The sequence below is a fragment of the Sturnira hondurensis genome, unplaced genomic scaffold (genome assembly GCF_014824575.4).
Source record: "Sturnira hondurensis isolate 20B ecotype Veracruz unplaced genomic scaffold, ASM1482457v3 Scaffold0023817, whole genome shotgun sequence".
NCBI lineage: Eukaryota > Metazoa > Chordata > Mammalia > Chiroptera > Phyllostomidae > Sturnira > Sturnira hondurensis.
Window position 1 is genome coordinate 7,051,191 of NW_028096448.1, and position 18,543 is coordinate 7,069,733.

At 41.2% G+C, this 18,543-nt stretch overlaps 1 protein-coding gene across 3 annotated transcripts in view; it reads left to right on the forward strand.

The window, feature by feature from the left end:
• Positions 1 to 18,543, forward strand: part of RNF144B (ring finger protein 144B) — a 73,813-nt gene that overhangs the window by 22,584 nt on the left and 32,686 nt on the right. For 2 of the 3 annotated variants that reach the window (XM_037038004.1, XM_037038005.1), the window contains one exon: positions 17,790 to 17,894. The exons of the other annotated variant lie outside the window; for it this stretch is intronic. In XM_037038004.1, the coding sequence (XP_036893899.1) occupies positions 17,790 to 17,894 (105 nt within the window). The remainder of the gene's footprint in view (positions 1 to 17,789; positions 17,895 to 18,543) is intronic. 3 annotated transcript variants of the gene reach the window in all.

Consider the following 18,543-nt stretch of genomic DNA (forward strand, 5'->3'; position numbering starts at 1 on the left):
GTTCTGTGAAAACTTTTTTTCTGAAGCATACCTTGCTTTCAATTCAGTTCTTCAAATCATTTATCAGAATGCGATGGGCTAGCCAAACATGCAAACCATAACTGGAAAGCAGGCAAAAGTTGGCACACAACGAGAGAACCTTCCCTTACATCCCTTGAATCACCAGGGTTTAATTTAGCTCTTTATTCTTTTGAAGTTGCACTTCATTTCAGTTTCCTCTAAGTCTATTTCTGTGTCCTGATTCAGCTCTTCCATTTGTTACTACAGTGTGCCAGCCATTGTGCTGACTGTGTGTTTAATGCATAGCCAGCCCAGCTCTCATGTGGGAAGAAGACCCTCTGAAGGAGGAAGCGCTGGGTGCTAGGGGAGCATATGGGAATCCACCTAGACTAGACTTGTTAAGGTCAGGGAAGATCTCCCTGGGGACTAAAACCAAATGATGAATAGGAGATTGCTTGATGGTGGCATTGGTGGGACTGTGGGTAGTGAGAGTGCAACAGGGAGGAAGGGCAGCCACATGTGAAGGCACAGAACCAAGGAAGGCCGGCCTGCCGAGGAGCCGAGCTGAAGGCCATCCCTGGAACATGTCGGAAGTGTGGGTGTGCATGGGTGTGAGGCTGCAGAAGCAAGCAGAAACTAGATGGAGTGTCTGTATGCCATGTTAAATGGCATTGCAGAGCCACTGGAAGGCTTTATTTGGGAGTGGGTAGAAGAATGGCTTTGGCATAGGGTGGAGAATGGTCTGAAAGTGGGCAAAGCCGGAGTAGGATGAAGGAACAGGGGTGGTGAGGGTGGCGAGAACAGCACCCTCATCAACAAGAGCTGTACTTGTTTTGGTAGACTGTGATTTTGAGGTCTGACATGTTTAAATTATCTTCATGTCTCCAATGTCTCCTCCTTTCCATTTAGATGCTGATGTCAGATTTCTTAAAAATATTTCTGTCAAAATGCACTACTGTTATTAAGGATTCATGTGTTCCTGTTTGAATCATATGCCTTAGTGCTGACATTCAAGTTCCTCTACGAACTGTCTGTCACACAGTGTCTATCCAGATCATCTCCTGCTACCTTACACACGAAGTATCTCATACCTCCATTTCTTTCCTTTCTATAGTGCTTACTACTTCTTTCACTTTACCTGCCTTTTTTCCTTTTTACTCTACCTGCTCAGTTCCTAATGAAGCCTCATGTCCTGGTCAAGGCAAACCAGCAGTCATTCAACAAATACTGATTTGGATAGGCAGAATACTGATGGGGGGGAGGATTTATTGGAGAACAACTGAAACATTGTTCTTACCCTGGTGGCATTGACTAACTTCGTGTCAATTTATCATCTCTCTCTGAAAGCATGTAGCATTTAAAATCTAATTAAGTGTATTTTATACAAATATCTGTATTGCCATATATTTTAACTGTTGACCTAAATTCACTTTATTTTTTCCCCACATAGAGGGCAAAATCCAGGAAAGCAGTTACACATCACTAATCATCATTGTTGTCATAATAGTAGCAGCAAGCACTTATTCAGTGGGAGGTATTGGTCTAAGTGCATTTACTCATTTTATTCATATAATGACCCAAATCAGTCTTTAAAGAATATCCTTATTTTAAAGATCATTTAGTAGATATACAGTAGTTACTCATTTATTTAATGTAACAGTTTTTTGGATTTGTGCGTTCATGTTTTGAGGCCCACTCAGCCATCCCAAGAAAATCATTCACTTAATTGCCAATTTCCAAGAGTGCTTGGGACAATCAGGGATAGCATACCAGAACCATATAGCCACCTCCTCTAGTTAACCTCAGCTACTTCTACAACGTTGGCGGTAATTTAAGGGTGGGATGCATAGGGCTTTAGTTCCTCTGTGTATGTTTTTGCAGAAAAAAGGAAGCCAGTAGGTAAATGAAGGTCCCCAGTAGGAGAGTCAGAAAGGCTGCTTGGCCCAATCCTCTCTTCCCTTAACTGCAAACCCAGAATGATTTCCGCCCTAGATCGACACTTTAGCTCAATGCAGAGTTCTTGGCGACCAGTTTCATGTACGCTAACAGGGGTAGAGAATTTAATGAGAAGTATAGGGAAACCTCACTTGTTTTCCTCCCTCCTATCCCTTTTTTCCTTGCTCTCTTTTTAAAGACTAATTTTAATTATAAATGCAATACATGATGGTTTTAAAACAACATAAAACAAAACAAAAATCTCCGAGTTATTGATGATATAAATGGTTCACCTGAACCCCCTTCCAGACTTTCTCTGTGGATAAGCATATAAACGTGTGGGGGAACATGTATTCACACACAACATGTAATAGAGAAGTGAGATCTTTATGTATAGATACTATTTTTTAACTCTAGTTCTGCAGACTTAGTGTATTGTGGACATGTTTCTATGTGAGCACATACAGACCTGCCTTCCCTGCCTTCCTTTTTTAAGGGGCGTGTAGTATTCTATGGTAAGGCTGTATTAACATTTATTTAACTAGGTCCCTCTTAATAAGTGGGCTTTAAGGTTGTTTCTGGTTTTTACTATTATAAATGAGAATGTTTGTGCTTATATAAATGTGAAAATACCCCTCTGTGGGATAAATTTCTACAAGTAGAATTGCCTAATCAGAAGGCATGTGCATTTTAAATTAGTATGTGTTGCTAGATTGCCTTCCCACACTGTCGTGCCATTTAGCATTCTCACCAGTGGTTTGGGAAAGCCCCTTTCTTTGACACTCTGGGTATTTGCCATTTTTTCATCTTCTCCAATCTGATATATGAATAGAACATATCTCATTGTTTAATCCATGCTTCCTCTTTTAAGGAGGAAGCAAATTGCAGCAAAACAAACTGATCTTATGACTCTTTAACTCAGTATATGCTATGTCCAGTGTCACTACAGTTTGAACTGATTTTACATGTTGGTGGTCACAGGACTATAAGTTAGAGAAGCGGGCCCCATCTAGAACAGTGTATTATACACAGGAGAGCGAATGAATGAAAACATAGTGCTCAGAATGGTGGTCTTACAGCTGTGTGAGATGTGTTGTCCCAAAGTCTGTGTTCAATGACAAGTAGGAAAAGGAACTTCTAGAAAAACTTGGGTAAATGGAAGCCAAAAATGTTGTAAGCTAACTAGAAAATTCTAAAACCCCATTTTTTGAATAAGCAAGTTCATCAAGGATTGGTTATCTTGTGGATTCCACTGTGCCCAGCACCTCTTGGAAACAGGTTAGATGTAGTGAGTGCCTGATTTCCATGGAAATAAATAGCTCTGTGTTAACTAAAAGCCAAAGTGGTTTTGAATCATTTCCCATCCCCAATAAGGAGGCCCTTTTGGTTGTCCTCTTCTGAAAAGTATTTGTGAATTATTAGCCACATGAATGTAGAGTTGAACTTCTTTGACCCTTAGTTCATTTATTTAAAAAAATCAAGGAAGGACAAGTAAGAGCATTTGAAAACCTATCGTGTAATATATATTATGCAAGAATACTACTTTTTCCCTTTTACTCTTACCCTCTAGCTTACAGATAAAGAAACCAATGAAAAATTAAGTTACTTGCCCAAGACCCTCTTAATTCCTGCATTATAGGGTTGTTTGGATGAAATAAGAACAACCTCTGTGAAAATACACAATGTACTTCCTAATACGTAGTATGTGTTCTCTACATTTTGTTAGCATGAACAATGGCTGAGCCTCGTATTAGGTTTTTATGATCCTACCTATAGTTTCTCAAGCTTGACAATGGCCTGTACAATGCAAACTAACAACTGGTTTTTAGTTACATACAAGTTTAGTCAATTCAAAGAAGATGTAAAGAAGAACTGGTTAAAAATTCCAAGGTGTTTTCCAAAGACCAGAGAATATATAATCCGAAAACACTGGTAGCCATACCTCAGACTGAAGGGATTGAGCAGTGTGCTATGAACTTTCAACTATGTGACTTCTGGCAAGTTACTGATAAAACAAGGGGCTGAGAGATTAAGAGATATGCTTTCCACACGTGGAAGCTCCCAGTGCACTGTATATTCAGGTGTAGAAACTGAAGTCTAGGTTCAAAGACTGGTGTCCTCCTATCCCTACATGCATCATGTTAGTGGCAGTTAGTGGTGTTCATAAGAGGCCCTCAGTCTGACAGTTGTTTTCAAGGGTTCTTGTGTGCAGAGGGCAGTTACTGAGTGGGTGTCTATAAACCACACAGGTCTTTACTGTGACTGGAAAAGGACATTTTATAGCTATAAAATTTACTTTCCCTAGGTAGCGGGGTAAATACAGATTGTTTCGATATGGAATGGTGTCTGATCTTTGACAAACTTTATGATTTATGGTGTTGATAGCCTTCAGAAGGAAAAAATGTAACATTTTCAAGCTGAAAGATTCCAGTATTTTGTCCTACTTTAGTACTGATAATACGGAAATAAAGTAGTGAGAAAGCAAGCAAAGGCTGTGTCTCAGACCTTGGTTTCATCCATCTATCTTTCTGTCCTTTGAATGGTATAATTTAAATACTCACTGTGAATTCTCTAGTACAATGTTAAGTGCTGGGGACAATGAAACAAGGAAGGATTTTGCATAGAAGAAGCAATAGGAGAGCCCAGCTTGGGCAGCCTTAGCTCATTGGAAGTCAGAGAGGAGGGGACTTTGGGGACAGGTTCAGGGGATTAGCCTGGAACAAGCTTCATCTGCCCATTGAATTAGAGTTTAGAAGACCCAGGCCTGTGGGGAAAGAAGAAGGAGAGGGAATGGGATGGGCTGCTCTGCAGAGGGAGAGTGCATACTGGGTCCTTTGTCTCGAGGCTTTTATCTTTTTTTGTAGATGGGAGTCTTAGGGGAGGTCTCAGGAGAGAGTTTCAGTAGAATATTCATCAGTTTTTATAGGGATGCTCTTTTAGGGTCTTGGTCTCTGTTGATTGGTCGGTGACAGCACATGGTACTGAACACAGGTGGAGTTCTGCTGCCTGCTGTCCATAGGCAAACTCTGGAGGCAGAGGTTTGGTGAAAAAGGAGAGTTCATTTATTCAAAAGCTACATGATTTTGAAAGAATGTCAGGCTTTTTGCTGAGAGCCCATCCCCTCCAGAACAACCAGAGGAAAACACACACACCACCCTCTCCCAGACAAATCCAAGGCTGATCCCAGAGTTCCTTCTCCCATTTAAAACTACCATCCTTTGGGAGACTGCAGCTGACCACTACACAATCATTCAGGCAGCTTAGCTTGTTCCTACCTCAGGGCTCTTCCTATGATCTGTGTGCCCAGCCCATGCTGCAATGCCACCATTGCTGCCACTTCCTGTGCCAAGGGCCTAGGGCCTGCCGCTGGGCCACTAGGGCTTGCTGGTATGCAGACACTCAGGTTCCTATCAGGCGAGCAAGGGGAAGAAGAAGAAGGCATGTTTCTCCCTTTAAATCTTCATTTACATTTCCTAGCCTAGGCTTCTGTGCACTTCAGAAGGGTCCAGCCCCCCAGCCAATCCCATCTTTTTCCCAGGTTAGACTGGCAGGGCTGCACCTCTCCCTGATGCCACGTTAACCTTTATGTACACATGCCTCTGTGTCCTATGGTTTCTCTTTAAATCAGGAACTGGAAGCAGGTAGGAGGGCTTTTCCTTTATCCAGACATTTTGATAGGCTCACTCATGCTCCATGCATTGACTTCCTCCTGCTGCGTATCTGCTTAAGGGTGGGAAGTCTGTCCTTACGTACAGCACTAGGTTGGTTACTTGGGCAATGCAGTGCTGCTCTGCTGCCTCAGGGCCTGACCCCTCTGCTCCTGGCACCACACCAGTATCAGGCAGGGTGTCTTTAGTCATTGCAGTTGGTTCTGGCATCACCCACCTGGTTTTGCAGCTTTTCTGGACCTGGACCTGGACCTGGATCTGAAGTATTGGGTTGGCCAAAATGTTTGCTTTTTTCCTTAAAAATGGCTTTAGTAGTGCTTAGTTGTCGTTAACTTCATTTGAAACAATTTTCTATATTGTATTGTGACAGTTGTCATATCAGTGTGCGTTTAAAAAAACATCAAAATTGGTGAATTTTTGTGTGGCCATTTTAATATCGAAGGTGGAAGAAAATACACAACATTTTTGGCGTATTATGCTTAATTATTTTGAGAAAGTTACAAATGCAACTGAAACACAAAAGAAAATTTGTGCAGTATATGGAAAAGGTGCCGTGACTGAACGAACGTGTCAAAAGTGGTTCGTGAAGTTTCTTGGTACTATTGACATTTTGGCCAAATAATTCTTTGTTGGGTTGTCTTATGCACTGGAAGATGTTTAGAAGCACCCCTGGCCTCTACCCACTAGAAGCCAAGAGTGGGAATAGCCAGCATACTTAAAATATCCAAATCAATAAAATTATTGGTGAAAATAAAAAAGTATCTTTTATTTAATGGAAAAGCACTAAATGGATTTTGGGCCAACCCAATACAAATGAGGCCTAGATGTTATCTCCAGGGAGGAGAGGTTCCCCGGGAGTAAGGTCCTTGTTCTGCCCCCTGCCAGGCACTTGAGGCCTTGCTGGGCCTTCCACCCTCTCCCACCCTGGTGACCATCTGCACCTGGTTGTAAATTGTTTGACCAGTTTGTTCAGCTGTTTGTCTCAGTCTCTCTATTCCACTTGCCAAGGAATTTTCCTAGCTTCTCCCTATTCTGTCTCAATACCACCAAACAATTCTTGGACACCAGTGAGGTATCCAAGAAGTCAACTCAGTTCTGACAGTATGTATCTGGAGGTAGTGTCAGATCCCACAAGTTAAAGATTCAGTCCTGCAAGATCTGCTCCCTCCCCGCTTGCATCGTCAGTCACAAGCCCAGGTTGTTACTTGTGCTTCTGACCATCTGGCTGTCAAAGGATCCCCCCACCCCACCCCTTGGTTTGATTAATTTTCTAAAGCAGCTCACAGAACTCAGAAAAACATTTTACCTACTAGATTACTAGTTTATCATAAAAGTGTATACTCAGGAATAGCCAGATGCTGAAGTCAAAGCATGGCGAAAGGTGTGGAGCTTCTGTTCCCTCTCCGGGCACACCTCTCTCCTTGTATTTCCATGTGTTCACCAACCAGAAGTGCTATGAACCCTGTCCCATTGGGTTTCTGTGGAGGTTTTATTACGTAGACACGACTGAGTAAATCATTGGCCACTGATGATCAGTTCAACAGGCCCCTCTGCCCTCCTTGGCATTCCCCAGATGAGAATGAGCATCCCAACGCTGTAATGACAAGGTGGGTTCCCCTGGCAATCAGCCTTCATTGCGGTGGCCTGGGGCATTTCAAAAGTCACTTTGTTAATATAACAAAAGCCACTTCTATATCTTTGACCACTTAGGAAATTCCAAGGGTTTTAGAAGCTTCCTGCTAAAAATGGGGACACAGACCAAATAGTGTATTTCTAATTATAAATCACAATATCACAATTGTCTTTCCCAATAAGGTATCATAATTTCCAGTGTTTCTTGTCCATAAAAACACCTATCCTTCGTCCTTTTTTTCAGGACACTGCCTTCTGCTAGGGAACTGGCCTGTCTAACCTCTGTATTAAATCCTCCTGCCATAATTACATGTGAATGATGACAGGATCATTCTAAAGGCAAGGTGCCAAGGAAAGCAATTTAAAGACTGAAATTTCTGGTGATGCTGACTGGGGGAATGATCAGACAGTGGGGAGCACATAATTATATACACCTCATTCTTGAATCCTAATTATAGTACACACTACAAAGGAGACATAAAGAGTGCTTACAATCATGGAAGGGTTTTAAGCAAGAGAAAGAAGTCATCAAGCTTAAATTGTTAAAAATTTTGTTTTGCCTGCAGTGTAAAGAATTAATTAGAAATAGGCAAAAATAGATACAGGAAGACTAGTGAATGGGCTAAGGCAGAAGCCCAGGTTAGAGGTAAAGGCAGGTGGCCTAGGATCATGACAGAAGAGATGGAGATGAACAGTTCTTTTTAAAAAATATATTTTATTGATTATGCCATTACAGTTGTTCTAATCCCCCCTTCATTCCCCTCCACCCTGCACACCTTTCCCCACCATTCCCCCCACCTTTAGTTTATGTCCACGTGTCTCAAGTTCTTTAGATTCTATATTTCCCATACTATTTTTGCTCTCCCCCTATTTTCTACCTACTGTCTATGCTACTTATTCTCTGTACCTTCTCCCCCCTTCTCCTCCTCCCACTCCCCTGTTGCTAACCCTCCACATGATCTTCATTTCCATGGTTCTGCTCCTGATCTAGCTGTCCTCTTAGTTTGCTTTCGTTTTAGGTGTGGTTGGTAATAACTGTGAGTTTTCTGTCCTTTCATTGTTCCTATTTTTATCTTCTTTTTCTTAGATAAGTCCCTTTAACATTTCATATAATAAGGGCTTGGTGATGATGAACTCCTTGAACTTGACCTTATCTGAGAAGCACTTTATCTGTCCTTCCATTCTAAATGAAAGCTTTGCTGGATAGAGCAGTCTTGGATGTAGGTCTTTGGATTTCATGACTTGGAATACTTCTTTCCAGCCCCTTCTTGCCTATAAGGTCTCTTTTGAGAAATCTGCTGGAAGTCTGGTTGATGGGAAGTCCTTTGTAGGTGACTGTCCTCTTATCTCTTGCTGCTTCTAGGATTCTCTCCTTCATTTTCATCTTGGCTAATGTAATGATGATGTGCCTTGGTGTGTTCCTTCTTGGGTCCAACTTCTTTGGGACTCTCTGAGCTGCCTGGACTTCCTGGAAGTCTATTTCCTTTGCCAGACTGGGGAAGTTCTCCTTTATTATTTGTTCAAATAAGTTTTCTACTTGCTGTTTCGCTTCCCCTTCTGGTACCCCTATAATTCGGATGTTGGAGCATTTAAAGATGTCCTGGAGGTTCCTAAGCCTCTCCTCATTTTTTTGAATTCCTGTTACTTCATATTTTTCTGTTTGGTCATTTTTTTTTCTTCCTTCTGGTCCACTCCATTGGTTTGAATCTCAGTTTCCTTTCCATCACTGTTGGTTTCCTGTGCATTTCCCTTCATTTCAATTAGTTTAGCCTTCATTTGTTCCTTTAATTTGTGAGTAAAATCGACCAGTTCTGTGGGCATCCTGATCACCAGTATTTTGAACTGTGCATCTGATAGGTTGGCTATTTCTTGGTCACTTAGAGTTATCAGCTGCAGGGCTTTGAGTTTTTCTTGAGCCATGTTTTGGTCTGTTCGCACCTGTCATGTGTGAGGAGCGGAACCCTAGGTGTTCACCAGGGCAGGGCCACTCAGTTGCTGGGTTGTGACTCTGTATGTGGGGGCGGGGTCAGAGAGTGGCAATGATGGTCAGCCTCTGCTGCTTCCCGCTGCTGGGGCCTGCACTGTCTGTCTCATTGCTCGCTCCTTCGCTGGTTTATCTGCTTGCGAACGTGTGACCTCGGTCAGCCTGTCGCCTTATACCCTCACTGGGTCTGCCTATTGCTGCCCCACACCTGGGATCTTCTCACGGCTGCCTATGTGCCTGGGTCAAGAGATCTTTCCTGCCCCGCCCTGCTCCACTTCTGGCTCTGTCCTCTTACCGGTCTGGGTGAACGGTTCATTGTTGTCGGACTTCCATATAGTTCAATTTTCTATGTTTTGGCTGCGTTTTTGTTACTGAAACTTTGTTGACTTTAAACTTGGTTGTGAGAGGAGGCACAGTGTTTTCATCTACGCCTCCATCTTGGCGGAAGTCTGAACAGTTCTAATTCATGTTTAGGAAATGGATTGATAGGACTTAGAGATTTATTAAGTCATGCAATAACACATTTTGTAGAATCTACATGGTTGTCTGGGATCAATCAGAGAACAAGGCAAGGGCCCTGTCCTTCTGCTGAAGCTCTAGTGGGGTAACAGGCAGTACACAAGTAATACTAGATAGTAAGTGCTATGAAGAAAAATAAAACAGGTAAGGAGGCTGATATAGCAAGGAAGGTTGGCCTGTTTAGCCAGGGAAGGCCTATCTCAGTTTGACCTGTTGAAATAGTGAGAAGGCTCACGTTCCCAGAGTAAGGGAGAATGTAGTGGAAATGTACTCACAGCAGTAGCTACTAGTTAGAAAATTTACAGCATTGTGAGCCATGGTAAGGAGTTGGAGAGGCAATTTATAACATGCACACTCGGAAGTTTTGAGCAGGGGAATAAGATATGATTTATATTTTAAAAGATTATATTGCCCTGGCTGGGTAGCTCCATTGGTTAGAGTGTTGTCCAGTACACCAAACTTGCAGATTTGATCCCTGGTCAGGGCACATTAAAGAGTCAACCAATGAACGTACAGATAAGTGGAACAACAAACCAATATTTCTGTCCCTCTCTCTCCCTCTGTCTGTTTATCTCTCCCTCCCTTCCTTCTCTCTAATTTCCTCCTCTCTCTCTCAAATCAATAAATAAAAGATGCATATAAACAGTACCCTGGCCACTGTGTGGAGCAGAAGCTAGGATCAGTGAGGAAGCCATTGCAGAGGTCTTTGCCATAGATGATGACGATTTGATTTGCATTGGGAGTGGTGAGAAGTGATTAGATTTGGGACATGTTTTGGTTGTGGAGTTTGAGGAAAAGAATCATCAGGGATGATGGATTTATTTATTTGTTTGCTAAGCAACTGAGTAATTGGTTCTATTTATACCTCCCACTGGAATCTGGGAAATACATTCTCTGCATTACAGAGCAGAGCAGGGAAGTGATTATATCTAGTTAATGAGGTGACCAAAAAGTGCAAAAACAGATGAGAGTTTAGATTCCATCCTGCAACTTCAGCATTTACTGGGTAGATGGAAATGAAAGAGGTCGAGAAGGAATGGCCAGAGGGGAAGAATAGAATGAAAATCAGAGAAGTGTGGAATTCTGAAGGCAAGAGAAGGGAAAAGTTGAAGAAAGCGTGAATGGTCGAGTGTGAGTGAAAGGTCAGAAAGGAAGAAAATGTGTGTTGGATTCAGTGACATGGAGGTCACTGGCACCTTTGGAGAGCCACTACAGCTAAGTTTTAAGGGCGTAGCCATGACAGCGTTAGTGATGCAGTGAGGGCAGACAACTCTTTTAAATATTTGACAATGAAGAGGAGAGGAATGAAAAGTCAGTATCTAGCCAGAAAGAAGTGTGAGGGAGGGCTGTTTTCCTTGTCTATTTTTATTCTTGTTCTTTAATTAGAATAGTTTTAGACATGTTTAACTGCTGAAGAAGGACTCAGTAGATAGGGAAAATGCCAAGACATAAGAAAGAAAATAGGTGATCAATTGGGTAAATATCCTGGAAGGCAAGAGCAAATGGGAACTGGATGATGGTGGAGTTGGCCCTGGAAGGCAGAGCTGGCTCCTCTGTGTCAAAGGAGGGCAGGGAGCAAGACTGCAGGTGGAGTAGGTTTACATGTTTCAGCGATTGGAGCTGAAGGACTTTTCCACAAAGCTGGTGAGTGGTAGGTTCGGGCTTCCAGGGCCCACGGAGTCTGGGTCCACCACGTACTAGATCCTGTGATAGAAAGATGACTAACATAAGATCCAGACGCTGAAGGAATGCCTGAGCTATTGGGGAGACAGCCTAGTTCACAGTCTCTTGCAATGCAGGGTGATAAGCACTGCACTGTTGACAGGTATGACATACTTAATTGTTAACATCTGGTGTTACCTAAGTTGTTAATGGAAATGTTGGAAAGTAGGGAGGAAGAGCTACGTCTTCTGGAGAATTGGGGGAGGAGTATATGGTTGTACCATTTACAAAATTCTTTTTGGATAGTCTGATATTCTGATCAATCTCCAGGGGAAAATATCATACAACCAGCTGCACTGCCACTGAGAATCACAGGGTTCTCTTCCTTTTGGTGGGTTTATTGAGTTTCCTTTTGACTGGGAAAATGCTTGGGACCCCAACACTGAACTGTTTTAAAATTACTTTTACTGTAGCCTCACTTAAACATAATACAAGGTACAAGCACATTTAGACTTCTGTCTCTTAAATGAGAGCATCAGAATAAATGGCTAAGCTGCATGTTAACTAACATAGACCAAGAACCTTTAAGTTAACATTAATGTGATAGATGAGGTTTAGTAAATCACTTTTACTAATCACTTTTCACAGTTAGATTCAGTGTTTGGTGTGTTCTAATGAACAAGTGCTAATTTAATGATCTGTCCACTTTTCTGACTTGGAATCACTGACAGTCTTGCCTTGTACACTTTCACTGGGTCCACATACTTTTCATCCATCTGTGACGGTGACCGCTTTCTTCTCTGGAAAAGCCAGCCTACACCACCAAGCAAGTGTGAGCATTGACCTTGAGTAGAATTGGGGTTTTCCTTGTGAAGGTTCAGAATATACTTATCAAATATTAAATAAAATGGATAAAAACCTTGCTATGGGGAACTCCTGAGCTCCCAAGAATATGTGTTTGCACCCAGTTTGAAAGATACCATGCTGGCTGGGCATCAGAGTGTTATGAGAACAGATGGGCTGGGCACTGTGCTGGGCTGGGCACAAGATGAGGAAGGCTTTCTGAATAAGACACTTAAGGATGAGGACTGTAAAACTAAGGTCTCTTCTGAACTGGCCTTATGGCTTGTTTCACTGGGGGCTTCCTTTTCATCATCCCGTGCCAGGTTTTCCATCAGCCCTCTGATGTTCTGTGTGGTTGGCAAAGAGGGTGTATTAAGGTGATGCCCATTGCTAGTGATACTATATTTGTGAAAAGCCAAGGTTTTGAAAAGGGGTTTTATAAGAAAAAGTTCAGTACCATGCTATACCAGGAAACAGTTTACTGCCTAGCTATAGACTAATGATTTATTTGAATTTTTAAAAACCATTATATATTTACAAACCAGGATGCTTTGGGTGTGTTAAAAGGCTTTTGAATTGTGAGAGATGTTCCATCATGAGTTTATGAATAATTCAACTCAACATCAGTCAATGAAGAAAGCTTTATTCTTGGATCATGTATGGAGATTGTAGTCTGGACTGGAATAAACAGAATATTGGCCTAAGTATAAGATGTTATTTAGAACACTCTTGAGACATGATGTAATTGTGTACTGAGGCAGAGAAGTGTTAGTCTACATTTATTAAATGTCCATTTTAGTGTATAGCAATGTGCCAGGAAAATAAAAAGCAAACATTTAAACTCAAGGTACTTTCTCCCTTGTCACCTTCCTTTCCATCTATGACTGTGTTAGGAATGAGAAACCCAAGGTCACTAGGTCACCAGCTCATCTTCAATTCGGGTGGTCTGCCAGTCTTTCTTGGACCTCAAAACCCCAGCATCTGCATCCAGAAGCATCCAAGAGCCTGAGGATCCATTTAAACTTTCAGCTAGTGTCACACATTAGCTCCTTTCTCCCAACAATACATAGTCTCCTCTTGCCTCCCCCTCACCCCCACTTCGCACTGTCATGAGACTGATTTCTAGGGGGTCGTATCTGTCAGGGGACTTCTGTTTCGTCATGCCTGCCTGTTCTTCAGAAACCTATTCTGGTCTCCAATTACACTTTACATTTGCATACTTCTTTTCACTTTTCCTTGTATTTTCGTGTATTCACCCTCATGAGGGACTTTCCGTTTCCCTGAGAATAGGCTTGGCAGGCAGTGTTGTTTTATGTTATTACTGAAAGTGCTGTTGTGGAGATCTTAATGACTTGCCCAAGATGCCAAGGGAAACTTCAGAGCTTGTACTTCAGTCTTTTTTTTTTTTTAAGATTTTTTTCCAATTTTTTTATTTAATTATTTTTCAAGTACAGGTACTTCAGTCTTCATTGTTAGAATCCGGTTCCCTTGGCTGTTCATTGTAATGCTTTTACAGAAAAATTTTAAGAGAGGTATAATCTAGTGACAATGCAACTTCATTATAAATATATATGTATATGTGTATACACATGTACATTATTTTTGGGTGTATCTATTAGGAGCTTTGTCTAAATGATGCAGCTCTTTTTGCCCTGTCCAGCTAATAGATGAGAACACCTATGAAGAATGCCCTTTGGTACACGGGAAAATTAACGTGCCTCAAAGGGGTCTGGGAAAACCTCTTTCAGGGAAGGTTCCATAGTATGTACTTCATAGGATCTCAGAACTGGAAGAGACCGTACAAGTCATCTGGTTCAGCAGGTGTTTGGTGGTTAAATCCTTGGCTAGATCCCATTTGAATCCTCAAGGGCTAGCAGAATGGTTTTGAGGAACAATCCTTATTATACATGATGCTTCATGGCCTAAAAAACGGTGTGTTCTACCAAACTAACTTGAGATGCTGGCTATCCAAAAGAAAAGTTGTTTCTTTCTTTGGTCATCAGGATATTTAAAATGTTGTATTTGAAACATTCCACTTAGAATTTGTTATGAAAATTGCATATTTAGACATTTGTTTAATGCTGCTGTTTATTGGAATGTAACTTTTTCAGTGTGACTAAATGATGATTGTTTTTCTTTTTCTTTTTCTGTGTTCCTCTGTCTTTATTTACAAGCTTGACACCAGTTTCTTCCAGAATTGCTAACCATTTGTGTATGTTTGGTTCATATAACATGTACAGGGCTTCATGTGAATGTTTTCAGGTTTTTTTGTGCTTTAGCCAGAGGTTTTGAAGAAGAGAGGGAGAGTTAGATTAAATTTTTAGTGCAAGCTAATAGAAAACATATAATAAACCTGAGGTACTTGAAAATTTAATAAGAAGTGATAACTGGAGCTGGTTGTTTTCCCTCTTTGCCTTCGAATGGAAATGCAGGCCCCCGGGATGGAGTGTCGACGCCTGTGCTAGAGCATGACTTAGCAAGGTGCACTACAGATCTCTTTCTTGAGCCAGTGTTTCTTAGAATTTAAGACAAAAGTATATAAGATGTATATAATTATACCCTGTTGTTGGTGCTTGCAGCTCTGACTTCTGTCCTAGAGTCATGGGTCATGCAGTATTGTGGCTGCAAGAGTGCTTGTGGGAAGCTTAACATTTCATTGGGTTTCTGTATTGTGGTTGCAGTGTACTTAAGAACATGACATTAGCAAATAGAACATTCATTATAATCCCTTGGGAAAGCTTAGATTCTACTTTATAAATTTGCACCATAAGTGGAAATGAATTTTTGTTTTTCACCTATAAAGGCTCACACCGTCTTTTTAGTTCCTATTTAACGCTAAGCTTTATGTATAGACCCAAACAGTTTTAAGGAGAGGCTTGACAGTAGGTGTGTGGGGTGTTGTTCCGCTACAGTTGTCTGTTCTGTCTGTGGAGCTTCTCGGTGGCTTCACTGGTCCCCTGCAGGGAGTGGAGAAAAGATAATCTGAAAGGGTCAAAGGGTATCATTTCCCCTCTGCATTTTTCATAGAAAGTCTAAGACAGGTGAAGTAGAGTAGAAATATGACCAAATATCCTATAATTTGCAAATTTTTAAAAGGCTTCCATATACAAAATTTTAGGCTTGTGCTTGTGTGTGGTTTAAACCCTGTGAAGTAAACATAACAGGTATTATTGTCCCCATTTTAAAGATCAAGGGAAGCAAGTCTGAGTCATGGGTTAAGTAATTTTCCCATTGTCACCTGACACAGTGCTGCTGGGGCTGGAGCCCAGATACTAGGATTTGATGTTCATTTCCTCAGATACTTTCCCCTTGAGCCTAGAGGCTATACATTTTCAGTCTTTCTATGTAACTTTCAAGTGGCAGCTGGAGAGGTCAAGGCAGTGACACTGGCATCTGTGCAGCAGGTGGAAGGTGAGATGTCCTTAGGAGCAGAGGGGGTGGACAGGCCTTCACATGATTTATTCGCTTGTTCCTTGCCACGGCACTCCCTTTGTGAGTCACCTCTGTTGTTTTTCCCAAGGTTCGTGACCCATTGAAATTCTTCCTCATATTTCCTTGCTACTGCTGTTTTCTACTCACCACTCTTCCTGGTACTGGAGACCATGTCTGGCACAGGAACTCCTAGCAAGAATGATTGTTCACACTTCTCTGGAAAAAGAAAGTAAAAGTTAAAGTATGGTATCTAAATTGTAGTCAGTTGTCAGGGAAGAGTGACTTAAGAAGACCCCTGCTCCAGTTTTTTTTATTCTCCAGTTCATACTAAATCATCTTTTGTTCCCCAATTCATACCAAGTTAGGAGTACTTTCCCATGTCTTTAAACATCATTTGAAAATATTTTTCATGATTCTTCAGCTTTCCATTGCATAAATTTAGCATAATTTATTTATGTGTTCTTTTATTTTGGATATTTAGGTTATTTTCTAGTTTTCTCTTCTATGAGCATCATAGAAAAAGCTTGACTCCTTGGAGAATGGAATTGTTCAGTAGTTGAAGATATGCAAATCTGGTTTAAATGGTTTGTTTGCCTTAGTCATTGATCATTTGTACATTGTGACAGTAATTTCAATTGGATAAATACAGGATTATTTCTTCTGAAATACAATTTTGATATCAGTTTTATTTTCAGATAGGGAAAATAAAGATGGTTGATAAAAGGAATAGACTTTACAGTTATATCATCAGTATTCTCACCATAAAATTTATTTGGTGGTTCGGCTTTTATAAAAGGTTGGTGCAGCAGCAATGTTTTTAATGTAGCAGGTTGATACTTAAATGTATTAATTTGAACGATCCAAACCCTGTTATAAATAATGATCACTATAACAGTCATTAGTTCATTGACTAGCTTATATATATTTTGGGGTGTCTTCCTCAAACATTAAGCTTGATTTTTTTTCCATCATGCATATAGAAAAGAACTGACCAATTATGAGCAAATTAGGAGAAATTGAGAAGCCAACTGACAGATTTCTTAAGAGCTGTATCTTCTGAAACTGTTCTTCAATTTCCTGTGGGCGTGTGCAAGGGGTTGGGAGGGAAAAGGTAGGGATTAGAGATTTCTGTAATGGTATCACTTCCTCTTCTACCTTCTAAGTCTGACTCACATCTCCACTCACTGCCCAAGATTCAGGTGCAGCAAGGCAGTGAGTAGATCGTTTGTCCTTGGTTTTTTAAAAAGATATTTATTTTTTTTATAGAGAGGAGAAGGGAGGGAGAAAAAGAAGGAGAGAAACTTTGATGTGAGAGAGGAAAATCGATCAGTTGTCTCTTGTACACACCCTGACTAGGGACCAAACCTGCAACCCGGGCTTGTGCCTTTGCTGGGAATCAAACTGGCATCCTTTCACTTTGCGGAATGATGCCCAACCAACTGAGCCACACTGGTCAGGGCTGTCCTTCGTATTCTTCCTCTTATCTTCTCTGGGTTCCTTTTTTCCCTATGAGTTTCTTCTTTACTCAGGTTCTATTCAAACCTCCTCATCATAGCATTCGCCAAGGCCCATGGTTTCAGGAAATTCTCATTCTCCCTAATTGTTTTTGACATTGCCTCTTCTAGGTGTATTCGCTGTTAAGGGTGTTCCTGGATAAGTCTGTGCTTCACTTCCATGTTGTTTCCATTTGGCTGGCTCAGCACTAGGATCACAGTTCTACTTCTGGGCAAACTTTGAGAGAGAGGACACTACATAAAAGTTAAACTGGGAATTCACACAAGTTTTTTTAAAAACTAGAAAGAAGGCTTTTGCCATTCGTACAAAAGAATGTTTCGTCTTTTCCAAATCTATAGTAGATAAAATGTGAGAGTACAGAAATTTGACTTGTTGCCTTGAATAAACTCAGTATTCTTAGGATACAGTTGTACAAAATTGCGTGTCTCTGCATTCTTCCCAAAGTGATGGCTCTCAGTATTCACACTCATGATAACTTATGTTTCCCAAGTACATGAGCCCCAGGACTTCCACATAAGGAAGAAGAGGCAGTGGTGGTTTTGTAACCTTTGTGCTACTGTAGTGCAGTGGGTAATTGTCTTTTTTCCCTTAACTTCTAGTGCCTGAAACAGTACATGCAGCTGGCAATCCGAGATGGATGTGGGTCTCCTATCACTTGCCCTGACATGGTGTGCCGAAACCACGGGACCCTGCAGGAAGCTGAGGTATAGACAAGTGCTGCGATCTTCCCCTTTCCTCTCAACACATTGCTTAGGATCTTGGCTGTGTGCTTCCTGAACAAGGAGTCTAGAAACGAAAGACAGGGGTTAACTTTTTAAAGGAGTACTTCATTGCTACACACCTTTGGATTCTTTAGACAAATTGTTAAATCTGTTATTTGCCTCAGTTCTATTTATAAATGCTATCTGAGAGCTGAAGAGGCTTTAGAATAGATAGGCAAAGGTGTGGAAATCAGATTTACCACATGTGAGGTTTGTAGCCTGCATAGTGAGTGGTCTTGTGATCTTTCTTACTTAAGAGATTAATAGACAACAGATTAGCCACAGCTATAGACAGACCACAAACTGGCAGTTGGGTCTACAAAGGTAGACTGAGTTGAACCATTTCCGAAGAGCAGAGAAGGGCCTTTCATTTGATTTTTATCAGGCATCAGAAATGCCTTTTTTTTTTCTTCAGTAAGTTCTTCCACCATCTTCTTAAGACTGTGATATATCTCTTTCCTTTGTTTCTTCAATCCACGAGCAGTAGCTTGCCCTTCCATCTGCTTTTAATCTTCAGAGCCTGCTCACTGTAAGTCAGAAAATAACCAAGTCTTATCCATTGATAGGGAGTTGGTGTCTCAAAGAAGCCCCA